Source organism: Planococcus citri, chromosome 2, assembly GCF_950023065.1.
Source record: "Planococcus citri chromosome 2, ihPlaCitr1.1, whole genome shotgun sequence".
NCBI classification, from domain to species: domain Eukaryota; kingdom Metazoa; phylum Arthropoda; class Insecta; order Hemiptera; family Pseudococcidae; genus Planococcus; species Planococcus citri.
Window position 1 is genome coordinate 12,047,412 of NC_088678.1, and position 16,426 is coordinate 12,063,837.

The 16,426-nt window shown below is 32.4% G+C and overlaps 2 protein-coding genes across 5 annotated transcripts in view; both read left to right on the top strand.

Moving 5' to 3' along the window:
* The window catches only part of LOC135834674 (EGFR adapter protein-like), a 249,375-nt gene extending 246,350 nt beyond the window's left edge, over window positions 1–3,025 (top strand). For 3 of the 4 annotated variants that reach the window (XM_065348617.1, XM_065348620.1, XM_065348619.1), the window contains 3 exons: window positions 1,336–1,507; window positions 2,467–2,677; window positions 2,773–3,025. In XM_065348617.1, coding sequence (XP_065204689.1) covers window positions 1,336–1,507; window positions 2,467–2,676 — 382 coding nt within the window. In that variant the 3' untranslated portion in view covers window position 2,677; window positions 2,773–3,025. The remainder of the gene's footprint in view (window positions 1–1,335; window positions 1,508–2,466; window positions 2,678–2,772) is intronic. The other variant, XM_065348618.1, reaches the window with a different exon arrangement.
* A 2,101-nt stretch (window positions 3,026–5,126) lies between these two features.
* On the top strand, window positions 5,127–16,092 carry LOC135834679 (maltase 2-like). Its single transcript, XM_065348625.1, has 10 exons — window positions 5,127–5,965; window positions 6,063–6,242; window positions 6,653–6,813; window positions 6,926–7,051; window positions 7,157–7,398; window positions 7,475–7,679; window positions 7,761–8,016; window positions 15,356–15,554; window positions 15,651–15,794; window positions 15,888–16,092. Exons 1-10 carry the CDS (start codon window positions 5,803–5,805, stop codon window positions 15,964–15,966), a joined length of 1,755 nt encoding a protein of 584 aa, XP_065204697.1. The 5' UTR covers window positions 5,127–5,802; the 3' UTR covers window positions 15,967–16,092.
* The last annotated feature ends 334 nt before the right edge of the window (window positions 16,093–16,426 follow it).

Here is a 16,426-nt window from a genome sequence, read left to right on the forward strand (position 1 = left end):
TCGGATTTTTTTTATTTTCAGTTCTTTTTAAAGGAAGCGGGGGGGGGAGGGGGTTATTAGCTTTGGTTTCCATTTTTTTTTTAGATTTTTTAGATTTTTTTTTAGTTTCTAATTTACTTTTTGTTTCTTTTCTCAATTTCACTTTTTATGTATATTTTTTTTTGTTTGACTCATATTAGGAGATTAGGATTCATTCCAGTGCGATGCCGAATTGCACAAGAATTTCTAAATGCCAATTTTCAAAATTTTGATGTGGCATTTAATCACATTGCCTCCTTCCTCATTTTCTCAGTTAGTCTCAAAATCTCGATACCACGAGCGTAATTGGTGCATTCACTTTAAATTATCTAATTGGAAAACTTCTTGAAACAAATCAAGTGAAAATCCAAATTTTCAATGTAAGAGCTTTCCCACTATCCTCATCTGATTTCAACGTCATAAGAACCCCGAGAAAAGTTTGTGGATTACCTATTGATGAAAAATTCTTGAAATGGACTATGGCAGTGATTCAGCTATTGTGGATTAAGGATTATAAAATTCGAACTCTCGAAATAAGAGCTTTTCCCAACCCCTCCCCCTCCCCTCCTGGCTCCTGGCCCGATTCCAGCTTCATAAGCATGGAGAAAAGTTGGCAAAAATAGATTTTCCCCTCCATTCCTTTTGATGCTTTATGAACATTTGGTTGATCTTTGAAAGGTCAAAAAATTGGTCTCTAAATCCTGTGGGTAAAATATCATTTCTCATAAAAGAGTGGATGTTCTGTCAGAATATCCAGTGAAATTATAACGATCGCGAACCTGGATAAACTTTAGAACCTATAAAAGGATACGATTGCATCGAGTCTTTGAAAATTTAATGTTTATGGATCTACAAAATTCGATATTCTGGCATTTCCCCTTCCCAATAAATTGATGTTTCATTTGATGAAATCATATTTGCTCATTTTTATTCGTAAATCTGACCTCATCAGTGCTCACACCTTCTTCTGAAAGAAAAAAAAATTCCTCGAAATTCGTACACTTACTGCCAATATAGAAAGGAGGGATAGGATGAAAAATGACTATATCAAGTTCAAACTACCAGTTCAATTACCTACGAGCCCACTCCACTAAAATCAAATTATGTGGGTAAATATTCATAGCGTATGCCTCTGGAAGGTATTAAGATAGATACCTCAACCTATAGCATACCAGAGTTATTTTTTTCTTATACCTAAGTAATTAAAGAAGCTACCGTCAGTGCCAGGAAATGTAGGTAGCAGATGAAAGGAAGGAAACCGATAATTATCGTATAGCGATTGATTAATCACCCGATATGATTTTCGATGTGTTGCAGAGAAATAACCTTAGAAGTATTAAGCCACGAACCAGTTGGAGCATTTATGGTACGTGAAAGCACGACCAAGTCAGGCTGTTACGCTCTATCGTTACGAGTACCGCGAGAATACCATCCGAGAGGAATCGCTCATTATTTAATCATTAGAACCGGCAAAGGTTATAAAATAAAAGTAAGTTCAGCTTGAGAAATATAAATACATATTTTAGTCCCCTCCTCCTCCTCTCTTCCTAACTATAGAAAAAATAAAATAAAATTACGAAAGATATATACCAAACGACAGGATGACGACGTCATCTTCTTCGTATCAATAAATGAAGCAGACAGAAACCTATTTTCTTGTCACTGGATTCTAATGTCACAAAGTATATCTGGTATAAAGACCATTATTTTGCTAAATTATTACATTTTAGAGCACTCGTCATATCGAACAACCAGACAAACATGTTGAATTAATATTTTTTGGTATTTCCTGAAAATTCCACTCTATAGGTCTCGAATAAATTAAATTAAACCACACTTTAATGCATAAAAGGAAAAAAAACCTCACAAGTTGATTTTCGAATTAACGCAAAAATGTTGATGAAAATTACCTCATTGAGAGCTACACTGGCCCTACTATAGCCAGAGTTTATTATGGTTAGCGTACAGAACGAATAAGGCTTTTACAAGTCAAGAGCCATACAGCACATTCGAAAGCTCTATAAAAGGGTAAGTAGGTATAAAAAATGAGGGGACTTGGACTCGTATACAGTACTTAAAAAGGCAAGGATTAAGTAAACTCTGGCGTTTGTGAAATCGTATAATAGTGTATCGGACAGCCAGTATGAAGCCAGACAGAGAGAGAGGTAGAAGGGTAAAAATGCTTAAAAGAGTAAAAATAGTACATACGATATGGGATACTGTACCTAAACTATTGTTAAAATACGAACAATGGAAAACTTTAGTTTGCGGTCAGTAATCACGAAATAACCTCTATTGTATTATTCGCCATATCCATGATACTTTACGTAAGGATTTTTTTTTTCGCCTTGACCATAAGTGCAATATTATATACTTATGAGGCTACACGTGAAGTGGTAAAATTTTTCATATTAAAATAATTTTTGTAATTTTTTTCTTCTTTTGCAGGGGTTCACGAAAGAGTTCAGTACGCTGACGGCGTTAATAACTCATCATTCTGTGATGCAAGAATTGCTACCGTGTCCGTTATCGTTGAACAGATATAATCCTAGTTTTACCAAATCCGATACTAGTAAAGATTTCGAAGATATTGATTCGGATCCTGATTATAACACTTTGGCTGATTTTAGAAAAATGATGGCTGATTTGAATGTTTAAAGTGAGTTGAAATGGTATTAATGGTTCAAGTTGATGGTAGATTAAATACTTACCTATGTGCCTAGATCTTATATTAATTTTTTTTTTCTTTTTCAGCAGGATGTTTTACAGATTCCTAAGTGAATGATGATGGGTTGTTTGTCGTATACTTTATAGTCAGTTTGCAACAACGAAAAAGTTGCCGTTACACATTGCTCCGGTTCCTTGACTGTATTTGGAATTGAGTTGATTGTATTAGAATTACATCGGTTCACTTACTTGGATTAAGTGATCAATGATGTGAATTACGAATTAGTATTTATAATGTACGTGCTGTGTGTTTTTAGAATAAACATTTTTTAATTTCCAACCTTTCTCGATTGCCAGACAGAGTAGTTAAATTACGTACCTACAAGAGAACCTCTCGAGGTGCCCTCCTTCAATTTGAACCACACTACGAGTAATGATTAATTTCAGCTGCTCGAATTGATTTTTCAATTTTTGGTGAATTTTTAAAAATTCAAAATTGACAAAATTCATTCTATTAAAAAAAAAAAAAAAAAAACAACAGAAATGCCAAAATAAATTAATTAAATTGATTTCAATAAATTAAATTACGTACGAGCGAACCTCTCGAGACGTCCTCCTTCAATTTGAACCACACTATGATTAATTTCAGCTGCTCGAATTAATTTTTCAATTTTTGGTGAATTTTTGAAAATTCAAAATTGACAAAATTCAATAATAAGTATAAATGCTTTTGAAAAAATCTGATCATTCTGGAGCTTCCAGCGCGATTTTCTTTTTCTCAAAAATGAAATTTCTCTTGAAACCATGGAAATTAATTTTGGCTGAAAAAAATTTTAGCTGTGGGTTATTCTGAACCTTTTTAACAAGTCCGTTGACATGCGGACTTATCGAGTGTCTTTTTTTGACCAGAATAAAAAAAAATCAAAAATTCTTCTGTTCGCAAGTAAATTTTTTTTCTCGCCTGGAACCCGTCCTCAAATTCGAATTTGAGCTATTCTGGAGCCTCCAGCGTGATTTCCGATTTTTTCAGAAGGTCTAGAAATTAATTTGGACAGTTAAAAATGGAATTGTGGCTTACTCTCTCAACTTATTAGGTGCATAAGCAATAGAATTACAGTAAATTACCGAACATATTGATGAAACTTTTGTGAAGATTGCCAAAAATGTGTGGAAATAGTCTTAGAAGCGCATTAGAATGATGCAAAAACATTGGAGAAAGCATCTACTTTGCCCAAAATTGCCAAAAAGTCGAGATTTCAGAAAAAATGAACGAAATAGAGCAAACATTGGATGAAACATCATTAAAGATTTAATAGCATCAAATTCAAAAACACTGTAAAATTGTCAAGAAAATATGATGAAATTTTGGTAACATTTGCCAAAAATGCATGAAAAAGTTCTGAAAACGAGATGAAATAATGTGAAAAAAAAAACTCCTAACAAGTATTTAAATCACTAAACATTGCCAAAAAGTAATAATATTTGAATAAAATTAGTTAAACTTGACAAGAATTGCGTAAAACATATTTGAAACATTTTCAACACCCAAGTAAAGGCATTCTAGGGCTGAGATATTCATTAATTTTCTAAAAAATGCTAAAATATTCCCTATAAATATTTCCTAAAAACGTGAAATGCGTAAAAATTCCCTAAAAACCCGAAATAAGGATTTTTTTTTTATATAATACCTATTGTTTGAACTTACTTATGTGATATTTTGGGTAAATAAATGAGAAATTCTATCAATCCATCAAAATTAGCATAATTTTTGATTTTTTAGAAAACAAATTTTTCATTTTCCAAATTTCAATTTTTTGATTAACAATTTTTTTTTGTGTCTTAAAATTTCGCCTGATTTGAGCGTTTTTTAAAAAAATAATATTCTCCAAAAACAGTGAAAATTTATTGCTGAATATAGCGAAATATTCCCTAAAAAAGCTCAAAATATGCTAAAATACATATAATAAAAAAAAAAAAAATTGTGTACCTAAAACGACACAAAAAAAACATTGGAAATCACAAAAACATTGATCCAAGTTGTCATTAAAAAAATTACTGAATAATATAAAAATTATAAAACTAAACAAAACATTTGCGATGCTCACCCAATTGCTTGAAAATTTGTTAAACTGCCATAAACACAGTTAAAGATGAATAAAAATTGATGAAACATTGAAAAAATTTTGAAAAATGTTGCAGAAATACTTAAAATGACAAAATCTTGCAGATAGTAACGAAATACTATCTAAAATACGTCAAAATGAAACGTTACATATTAAATTAATTCAAGCTTAAAATAGGTAACGGTAAAAATGTGATTAAAATGTCAAAAATTTAACATAAAATTGGTAAAAAAAAAATAGCAAAATTGATCAAGTTGCTTAAAAATTACTTAGATGGAATTCTGGAATAGATGCCTCGAATGGCATGAAATTTTGAAAAAAAAATTACCTCATTTCAAAATGAGAGTAGAAATCACTCAGAGTTAGTAAACAATTGATGAAATTAGATATTATACTTAAATCAGACTAAAGTTGGCAAAATATGATAAAAAAAATTGTTCAAACATAATACTTGAAAATAATATCATTAAGTACACAAATTGAAAAGCGTTAAAGAATCTATAAAATATAGGTAGGTAGGTAAGTAGAGAAATTTTCACCGAAAAATACCAAAAATAATTAAATGCAATGATGATTTTCCACGTTGTTTTATGAAAAAAAAAAAAAAACGAATAAACATGTACAAAACAACCGTATAAATTATGATTTTCCATCTGGCTAACATTAATTTTTATGTAGGTATACCTATGTATTTTGCAAGTATTGAACTTTGATTGGAGTAATCGAATTACGAAAATTTGCTTGTAATACAATGTGTACATAAGACCAACTTTCTGTAAATCCAACTTCGATTACATAGAATTTCGAAACTATAATGACGTGCAAATAACTGAACGAGTTAATTTATTGAAAATCATTTCGCACGAGCGATCGCTAATTTCATAAATCATAATTTATGAAAAAGGTCGCAGGAACGTGAAAAATATGAATACCTTAGTTACTTGCATATCAGTAAATTGTAGTTCGCGAACCAAGTTCATCATTTTTCGGTAAAATGCGATCTGTAAATATTTTTTTGTCAATATTCGCGGTGTGTTTGAAAGCTGATTTCATAATATCTACGGATACACTAGATTGGTGGCAGACGTCAGTAATTTATCAGATTTGGCCGCGATCATTCAAGGATACCAATTCCGATGGAAATGGAGATCTAAAAGGTACCTATCGAGGAAGTTTAAATATTACCTATATCATTGTATAGAATCGGCGAGGTTCGAGTACCTACTTATAAAATGGCTAATTACAATTATTCAGGCATCGAAGAAAAGGCAGATTATCTCAAAGATTTAGGTATTGGTACAGTATGGCTATCTCCTATATATGAATCGCCGATGAGGGATATGGGATACGACATTTCGGATTTTAAAGCAATACACCCCATGTTTGGAACAATGGCTGATTTTGATTCTTTGCGAGATAAATTACATTCTCTTGGTGAGTAACAACTAACAACGAACACCTACCTATCTATAAATGCTTATACCAACACGAATCTACATAGATAATTGCCTGACTCCAATATTAATAAGGACGTTTACGATTTTTGAAAAAAAAAAAAAAAATACAGCCAAGAACTCTCATAAGCAAAATTTTAGCAATCCAAAACAAATTTTTGATTTTTGGCGAATACATATATAGAAATTTTTAACAGAAAAGTAAATAATAGCTGATGAGCTCTGTTAGAGAGAGTGAGAATAATTTGGAGGTCTCAAAAAAATGACCCAAATTTGACCACTATTGAGTTTCAGGCAGGGATCTAAAAATTTTTATGGGACGTTTTTGACTCAAAGAAGGTAGGTACCTAAATTATCTCTATGAATTAAATCAAAAGTACCTATTTGAAGGTATGAAGTTGGTGCTGGATTTTGTACCAAATCACAGCAGTGATGAACACGAATGGTTCATTAAATCTGTGCAGAGGATTGACCCCTATACAGATTACTACGTTTGGCAAGATCCAAAAGGTTGGTTCAATGAAACTACACCATTACCTCCAAATAATTGGGTAAGCACAGCAAAAACCTTTATTATAAGTACTGTGATCGATATTCCGACAAATAGACATACGAGTAGGTAGGTGTCACCTCGGTTTCATGATTCCTCGTGTGTTATAATAGACAGGTCCATTTGAACAATCTTTATGGTCATATCATCCAACAAGAAAGCAGTTTTATGTACGTCAGTTTGCACGTGAACAGCCAGACTTGAATTATCGTAATGAAAAAGTGGTTGAAGAAATGATGGTAACTAAATACTAAAATGAACTGTTTTCTCAAAATTTATCAAGTCACCTTCCCACCAATGAAATGATACCTACCTATTAAATGAGAAACATATTATTCCCACAGAACGTAATGCGTTTTTGGCTGGACAAAGGAGTAGATGGATTGAGAATGGATGCTGTAATTCACCTCGTGGAAGACGACAGGTTTTTGGATGAACCACTCGTCTCAAGTCTGCTATTTAGTGGAAAACCTGCTTATATGGCTTTTGACCACAAATATACACAATGTCTTCCTGAAACTTACGAAATGTTTCACCAGTTCCGAAAGTTGGCCGATTCTTATAAGGAAAAAGATGGACAAACGAGGTATGAAAATTTCCTATACCTATACTCTTAACAAAGAAATTTCGAGGTGAACTTGGGTATTTATTAAAATCAACAGAGCTCTCATGCTGGAAATCGGTACCATGCCTACGATAGAAAACACAATGAGATTTTATGGGAACAAATCTTATCCAATATCCCATATTCCGTTTAATTTCCTTTTGATGGATTTTCTAAATGACACCTCTACTGCTCAAGATTTTCACTATTTTATTAATAAATGGATGGATAACATGCCAGAAGGAGGATGGCCTAACTGGATGGTAGATTTATCCTACATAATCTATGTTTTAAAATTAAATTTAAACTTTGCCATTGCTGCTTAACTGATGCTAATTCTTTAGTTAGGAAATCACGACAGGATGAGAATTGCTGACAGGTATGTCCCGAGTAGTGTGGACTCTATGAATACACTTCTGTTATTGTTGCCTGGAACGCCTGTTGTTTATAATGGAGAGGAACTTGGAATGAATAATGTAAAGCTGAGGTGGGACCAAATAACCGATGTATATGCTCTGGTTGTGGATCCACTTATATACAGTACAAGGAGCAGGGATCCGGAAAGGACTCCTTTTCAGTGGGATTCTTCGAGACATGCAGGTTTGCGCCGAAAATACTGTGGCATAATGCATAGGGCACTTGACTCAAATTTTGGGTCATTCCACATCAATTCGACCAAGAAGTGGTAGGGCGGGGGGGGGGTCAGCGATTATTTTGAAATTTTTCCTGCGGAAAGACCTTCTGAAGAGATGACCAATGGCGCAAATCGCAGCCCTCGAGCCCTTTTTTAAAGGCTCTTAGGGAGTGTCAAAGTTTTCAGTGAACTTGAAATATCATCCATTTCAGCAGTGGATAACTCGATAACCGCGATATACCTACCAAAATGGAACTTTTTTCAATAGTTAGGGTTTTTGAAAGGCTTTTTGGTGATATCATAAAAATCAATGTTGCCACTTTTTTTCGTTCGAAAAATTAGCTCAAAAAGTTTCCAAACGTAGTTTTCATATCGTTCCGACTGAGAAGTCGAATTGGAGAGAATGTAAAAACACAGGTTTACCAAAACAAGGTTTACCCTTATCCTGGGTGAGAATGAAGTGTACTTCAAGGAAAGTCCATTTTTAGGTTTACCTTTGGTAAATCTGCACATTAATTCATTGTATTGGTTTACTCTCGAGTAAACATGCACCCTAACATTCCTGGATCAATTTGTTAGGGTTTACTTTTAAGTAAACATGCATCATAACATTCCCTGAAATCAATTTTTTTTTGATAATTCAATTTTTGCTTGATTTTGATTTTGACAGATAAAATAATAAAATATTGTGTAGGCAAATAATTATTTTATTTTATTTATATTTGAGCACAAATTTTTTCAATTTTTCATTTTTACCATTTACGAGTTGATTTTTGATTTTGACAGAAAATTGATTTTATTTCAATCAATTTTTTTGATTTTTATTTTTTTTATAGAATAATGAATTTTTTGGACAATATTGTATGTTGAGCAGTAGAAACTAGAAAGCAGCATGGTCCTATTTGACATGATTTTGTAATTATTAAAGAGAGGTTAGGTTAAGGTTAGGTTAAATGCCGATATGATAATATTGAGGGAGGGCGCGAAGCGCCCGACCGAATAAGTGCAGAGTGAGCGAAGCGAGCTCTTGCTCCGAGTGCGGCCCTTGAGGGGCCGCGAGGGCGCGAAGCGCCCGATTCACGAGGAGTACTCGCGTAGCAAAAGTAGGAGATACGGACACGCGCGAGGCGAAGCCGAGCGCGCCCCCCAACACTGAAAACAAAATCTTATCTTACCAAATGCATGATAAAATTATAAATTTTGTCTGGGTTTACTCTTGAGTAAACATACATGGTAACATTCCTTGAAATTTTCGTCGGGGTTTACCTCTAGGTAAACCTGATCGTAACATTCCCTAAGGTACACGTTATTCTTGCCTGTGGGTGGTTTACCCGGAGGTAAACCAGAACATTCTCTCTAAATTGACGCGTGTTCGTTCCGACTTTCATAAATTCTGAAAAAAATATATTATGGAGAATTTTTCATGCTGAACAACATATTAAGGCAGCTATAACCGTTATTACATCTAGGTAGTGCATAAGTGAATCAACCATGTCACAGTGATGAGAATTTTTCAAACTCTCACTGCTTCAAAATAATAATTGTTTTTCAGTGTTTTCATATTTTCCAAATTACAATAGGTATTTCAGAATAATTTATAAATTGCTTCTAAATTAAGAAATTTCTAGTTGTTTTTCATAGATTGCATTGTTTTAAAATTTACAAAATTTCAAATCGATTTCCCGAATTCCCCATCGCTACAATTTCATAAAGTTTTCAATAAATTTTCAGAATTTTGCATTGCTGCTGAGTTAGGAAATTTGCAATCAATTTTTAGAATTCACATTGCCTCTAAATAGTCAAATTTTGAATAATTTTTCAGAATTCTTATTGTCTTTAAATTAAAAAATTTCAAATTCAATTTTCAAGTTCATATTGTCCACAAATTGTAAAACGTTTACTCAATTTTTGGAATTCACATTGCCTCCAATTTTTCAAAATTCTCATCTTCTTCATAAATATTACAATACTTATTTCATATAATTTTCAAGTTCACATTATCTGCAACTTACAGAACTTTTAATCAATTTTTGGAATTCTCAGCTTCTCCAAATACAAATTTTCATATTATTTTTTTTAGAATTTCCATTGTCTTCAAATTTATAAATTTTCAAACCAATTTTCAGAACTTGCTTTTTATTCTAAATCTTATAAAATACCTATGTTAAGAATTTGCATTGTCTATTACACGAAAAAAATATGGGTAATTTTTACAAAAAAATTTAACTAAATACTCACAATTAAGTATCATGATAATAAAAATTACATGTTTCAATTGTACAAAAATTAGTTTAATTTCTCATTTTGAAGTAATTTTTAAATTATAAGTAAAAAGTTGAAAAAATTATTCATGTCAAGTAATTCTTACTTTATACTTATGGTTATAGGTAGACAAAAAATTGATGAAATGAATTTTTAGTTAGCAAATGATATCATAATTCATAACTCAGTTTCAGCATTATTTTTGCCCCATTACCATGTACTACATAGTAACTCCAAAGCATTTACCTATCCAATTTTCCTACGAAAAATCCGTCACCTACCTACTTACCTCACGGGGATTCGAACCTGGGTCCCTAAATTTCCTATTCCTACCTACATGCCCTAACCACTCAGCCACAACTTTGCTACGAGGGTAAGGGCATTAAAATAATATATTTGTTTGGTAAACGCCCCACCAAACCACGCCCACTTGGAATTTACAGCTAACAGACTGGGGGTGTAACAGGGTACAATGAAACACAGCTGGTGATGGAATAGACTGGGGGTATAGCAGGGTACAATGAGCGGCAGGTGTTCTACAAGTCCCCTTTTCCCTTTTTTAGGATTTAATGCATTAAAATAATGAACTAAAATTGCAATTACTCAGCAATTACCCATCCGAATTGAATGAAAATTAATCTATTCCCTCCGCCTTAATGATTCTCAAATGGTGTCCAATAGGTACAAAAAACGGTTGGATAGCTTAAGAGAACATTCAGTTCCAATAAAATTTCATTTCTCAAAGCAAAACCAATAGTGTGCTATGCACACTAAAAATTGGCATGGTACCATGTTGCAAAGTCGATTTTAAAAAATTTAAAGTTTGCGATAAAATGCGAATTTTTGATTTAAAACATGAAAAAAAGTTTTGATAGGTGAAGTTGGCCCATTTGACCCCTATTTTTACGTATCCGTTGAAAAAGTTGAAATAACCCTTTCACTCTATGAAATGAACTCATCATAAAAAATCAAAACTCGAAAAAAATCAATTTTCAATTCCAAACATTGAAAAATTATTTAATTTATTCAGTTATCTCATTTTGGGGTATTTCTGACGTATTTCATGAAAAAGTCGATGAAAATTACACTCAAAGCAAAAAAAAAATAAAATTCGTTTATTTTTTGAATTTTTTCGAATTTTGATTTTTTTTTTGATGAATTTATTTTATTTAGTCAAGGGGTTTTTTCAGCTACTTGAATTGATTTTTCAATTTTTGACGAATTTCTGAACATTTAAAATTAACAAAATTATTAATTTATGAAAAAAATAACTCTTGGTTATTTTTTTCCTAATTTAACAACTTCTCACTAGAAGGTTCCTTTTCACCTTTATTGATTTATGTTTTAAAAAAATGCTGATACCTTAACTCTGAAACCTCCAGCTCAATTTTCTTTTTCTCAAAAATTTTAAAATTTCTTCAAAAAGCATGGGAATTAATTTTGGCAGCAAAATCTGGACCTTTTTAACGAGTCTGTTGACATTTTAGCTGATTTAAAAGCGGACTCAACAAGTGTGTTTTTTTGGCCAGAAAAAAAATGCGATTTTTTAATTTAAAACATATAAAAAAGTTTTGACTGGTGAAGTTGACCCATTTTGTGGAGGGAGAAATATTCGGAAAAACCCAAAAACTACCATAAAACAAAAAATTGAATTTTTCGTTTTGAAGTTTTTGATTTTTCACCAAGAGTTCAAAAATGAAGATTTTTGAATCTTGATTTCTTGAAGATAAGAAAATATAGACTAATTCATATCCTCTTTGGCCATCTGGATATCGGATTCATGCACTCTCGTTCTGGTGGAATAATTGGTGATGGAAATATAAGATATCTCTCGCGATTCTATGCTAACTCATTGAGATCTCAGGATCGTACGAATCGCGGATGTAAAATGGGTTCCCTCCCCAATGTTTACATATTTATAATACGTGGGGTTAAAGTTGGATTAATTGAAGCTTGAGCTAAGTTATGATGGAACTTACGACGGAATGATATGTTTGAGGTAAAGTTGGAAATATTCATTGAATTCTCAAAGTCACGAAAGTTGAATAAAAGTCCAAGACAAATTCACATTTAGGACATTTATTCTTATACTTAAGGGATAAAACAAAGACAAATAAAAAAGATCGCAACCCTGGGGAATTCTGGGAATACTTAAACTAGGAGCAACAAAAAGGAAAATGAATATTAAAAAAAGAAAAAAGAAAGGAAGACACCCTGAGCGATGCGTATGAACTTAAAACTAAAATGCACGTCCTGAGCGATACGTCATTTTCAAACAAAAAAGAAAATAAAGAAAGACAATGTGAGCCAAGGTCTTGAAACTTAAAGCTAAAGTTGGAATGTGAACCAAGGCAACTTGTTATTAAAACCTATCTCTGTGCTTTTCAAAGAGTGATCCGAGACAGCTGAAGATTCACTAATTGACCCAAAGGGACTTAACTTGAGAAACAAAATCATCGCAGATGATGACCAAGTCCGAGGCTGCAGACGCCAAAATTCATCAAAGTCCAATAAATCACGAACTGAAGGAAGCTAAAGCTGGAAACAGTAGGAACTACAGTTGGAAATATTGAGCTAAAGATGGATTTATTGGTCTCTTCTGGCTAATGGGCTCCAGCCCATTAGCGGAGATGGAAGTAAAGTTGGAACTATACTTGGCGGTGTCGATGTCTGCAGTCCTACCAGAATTGTCTCGGATCAGCTCTTTTATAACTGCGCTTTTACGAGAAATTGGGCGGGGAAAGGTACATAGTCAGTGGTGCACACGCTCAACGCATCTAGCGGCGCTATCATTCGCGGATGGCGCTAGATTACGTCATATTCGATTATACTCGGCGATATTCGTGTTGAACTGGTTTTCTATTGGTTATTATCGCGAGAGTGGTGGACATCTTGGCGCCACCACCTAAAAAACGATGATGTAATCGAGTTTAATCGGCTGTATTCGATAAATGCTTGATTATAATTGGACTTACATAAGCGCCACCACCACTGAATAGGAAGTTCAAATTGTCGCGTCTTGGTCACTGACGTCATAATTGGTCACTAAAATGATCGAAAATCTGTCGCTTAGGGGGTAGAAAAATATACTGCTGCTATAGCGAATGAGAATTTTCCTCCCAATTAAGAGATAGGAAAATTTTCTCCCATTAAGGTGACTGAACTTTTCGTGTATAAATTTCTCCCAGTGTAGGTGACAGATAAAAATATTGTTCTCCCACATAAGTGGGAGAACTGCGTGTATTTTTCTCCCACTACAATTTGACTCCTCTTTTTAAGTATCCGGTGAAAAAGTTGAAGAGAACCCTTTCACTCGATAAAATGAACTCATCACAAAAAAAAATCAAAAAACGAACGAATTTTAATTTTTTTGCTCTGATAGTAAGTGCAGTGATTTTTATCAACTTTTTCATGAAATACGTCAGAAAGAAGTCAAAATAAGACAACTTAGACAACTGAATAAATTCAAACTTTTTTTGATGTCAGAAATTGAAAATTGAATTTTTTTGAATTTTGATTTTTTTGTGATGAGTTTATTTCATCGAGTGAAAGGGTTTTTTTAAACTTTTTCACCGGATACTCAAAAAGAGGAGTCAAATGAGTCAACTTCACAAGTCAAAACTTTTTTTCGTGTTTTAAATTTAAAAATCGCATTTTTTTCGCTAGCTTTCAATTTTTTTAAAATCAACTTTACGAAATAATGCCATTCCAATTTTTTAATATGTTGTTCAGCATGAACAGTTGTCCATAATATATTTTTTTCAGAATTTTTGGGAGTCGGAACGATATGAGAACTACGTTTTGAAACTTTTCGAGCTAATTTTTCGTACGAAAAAAAGTGGCAACACTGATTTTTATGATATCACAAAAAAGCAGGGTTGTTAAATTACCGTAATTTATTCGCTGGTAAAATACGGCGGTAAAATACGGAAAAATACGGTATTTTACCGTATTTTACCAACTTGAATATAATGAACTTAGTGTTCAAACTTCAAACCTTCAAAAGTTCAAACATATAAAATTATTGTATATTATGTAATGGGTGGAAATTTCAATAATTTTCTGCTTGAAATTTGAAAATAATATGAAACTATAAAAGGGTTAAAATTAAAAATTACATTAACAATTAACAACACTTGAAATTGAAAAACATTGAAGTTACTGAAAATTACTAAAAAGTAAAAACCTAAAAACTAAAAAGTGATGAAAGATGGCCAATGCCAATGGGGAAAAATTAATTGTATAACCAATAACCATGCATAGATTAAAATTAAAATTTAAAATCATTCAACATTGTCAAAAAATAAAAAATTGACCAATTTGGTTATTTTAAATAAAATGATTGAAATAACCAAAATTTAATGATTTTGAAGTACATTTTAATGACATTTCAACATGTTTTCACGATTTGATGCAATTTTTTCTGATTTTTGACCAATTGTGAATAATTTTCTGGCAATTGTTTGGTAATTTTCAGGATATTTTCCTGTTTATATGTAGGATGTATCAATTATCATTAGCATTGATGCAAATTAATTGTGAATTTTGATGCCAATCATCTTCAGCTGTTGATTCATCCTTTCAACTTTCAAGTAATGTGGCAAAAAAATGCTTTTTGGTAATTTACGGTAAAATACGGTAATAAACTTTTGGTAAAATACCGTAAAATACGGTAAAATACCGCCGTAATTTACCGACATAAATTACCTTACAACCCTGCAAAAAAGCCTTACAAAACCCCTAACTATTGGAAAAAGTTCAATTTTGGTAGGTATCGCGGTGAAATGAATGATATTTCAAGTTCACTGAAAACTTCGACACCCCCTGGCAGTCTTTAAAAAAGAGCTAAAGGGCTGCGATTTGCGCCATTTGCCATCCCTTCAAAAAGTTTTTCAGCAGGAAAAATTTCAATAAAAATCGCAGACCCCCCCTCCTCATCTACCACTTTTTGGTTAGATTGACGTGGAATGACCCTTTTGTAAAAAAAAAAAAAACAACAACACTTACATTGTGAATAATTTTTTATATCCAAACCTTTCGCAGGATTTTCCAACACAAGTGGAAAAACTTGGTTACCAGTGAATCCAGATTACTACAGAATTAATGTCGAAATACAAAAAAAAGATCCCAAAAGTCATTTGAACATTTATAAAAATTTAATTAAATTACGATCGAATGACGTTTTTCGTCTAGGTGATTTCAAATTGTACAACGTTTCAGAAAAAATTCTCGCATTCAAAAGGTAAAATACAGAATTTTTCATACACTTTTCCAATCTATACCTTTTCCCTTTTACAATGAAAATTCATCAAATCGAGTGTTATTTTTATTTGTGCAGAAGTCTACAGAATGAAATATTCATAATAATGATAAATCTCAGTAATGAAGAAGAGGTCATTGATTTCAAAAATACCATAAAAGACGTCCCCAATACTAATTTCAAATTTGCCTTAGTTAGTCAAAATTCCGAATACGAAGTTGGGTAAGTTTCATTTTTCGCTATATTGGATAATTTTTGATATTATAATTAATATTCGTTTAGTAGTTAATAATATGAACCCACCTGCTGTTGCAGCAATGAACTAAATACAAGAAATACATTCAGGATTAGACCAAAATCGTGTATCGTTCTTGAAGCAATTAAGAGTACTTAAATTCTATTCCTCCATATGCAATCATTTCAGTTTTCTAAAGTATAAGTTTACGTTCCTATGATATTTAAGAGTTGATCATTTTGAAATGTCACGTGCTGCAATATACTCGTCATCTCGGAAAACTCATTTGTGACCTACTGCTGATTGTGAAGATGAATTAAAATACTTATGTCAGGAAAAATTGCTTATGTCAAAGTTGATCTTACCAAATTTAATTCTTTTCAATTTTTTTGAATTTATTTCTGGGAAAATCAATTCTCAAAAATACGTACTAATCCATCTGAAAGCACGTTGCATAAATCGGCGATGACTGATTTCCATTAAGCAAAATACCTAGGGGCTCTTTGTGGGCTGAAAAATTCGGATTAAACGAAAGATGTTAACGATTTTTTTCATTCCATGAAAAAGAAAAATTTAGGTAGGTAAGTACTTGCGATGAGTTTGGAATTTTGAAAACACT

Excerpts from the sequence above, each read along its gene's own strand:
- LOC135834679 (XM_065348625.1), top strand. The coding sequence starts at position 5,803 with ATGCGATCTGTAAATATTTTTTTGTCAATATTCGCGGTGTGTTTGAAA. Across the intron at positions 7,399-7,474 it reads GAAAAAGATGGACAAACGAG|AGCTCTCATGCTGGAAATCG; the intron begins GTATGAAAATTT and ends TAAAATCAACAG. Across the intron at positions 7,680-7,760 it reads GAGGATGGCCTAACTGGATG|TTAGGAAATCACGACAGGAT; the intron begins GTAGATTTATCC and ends CTAATTCTTTAG.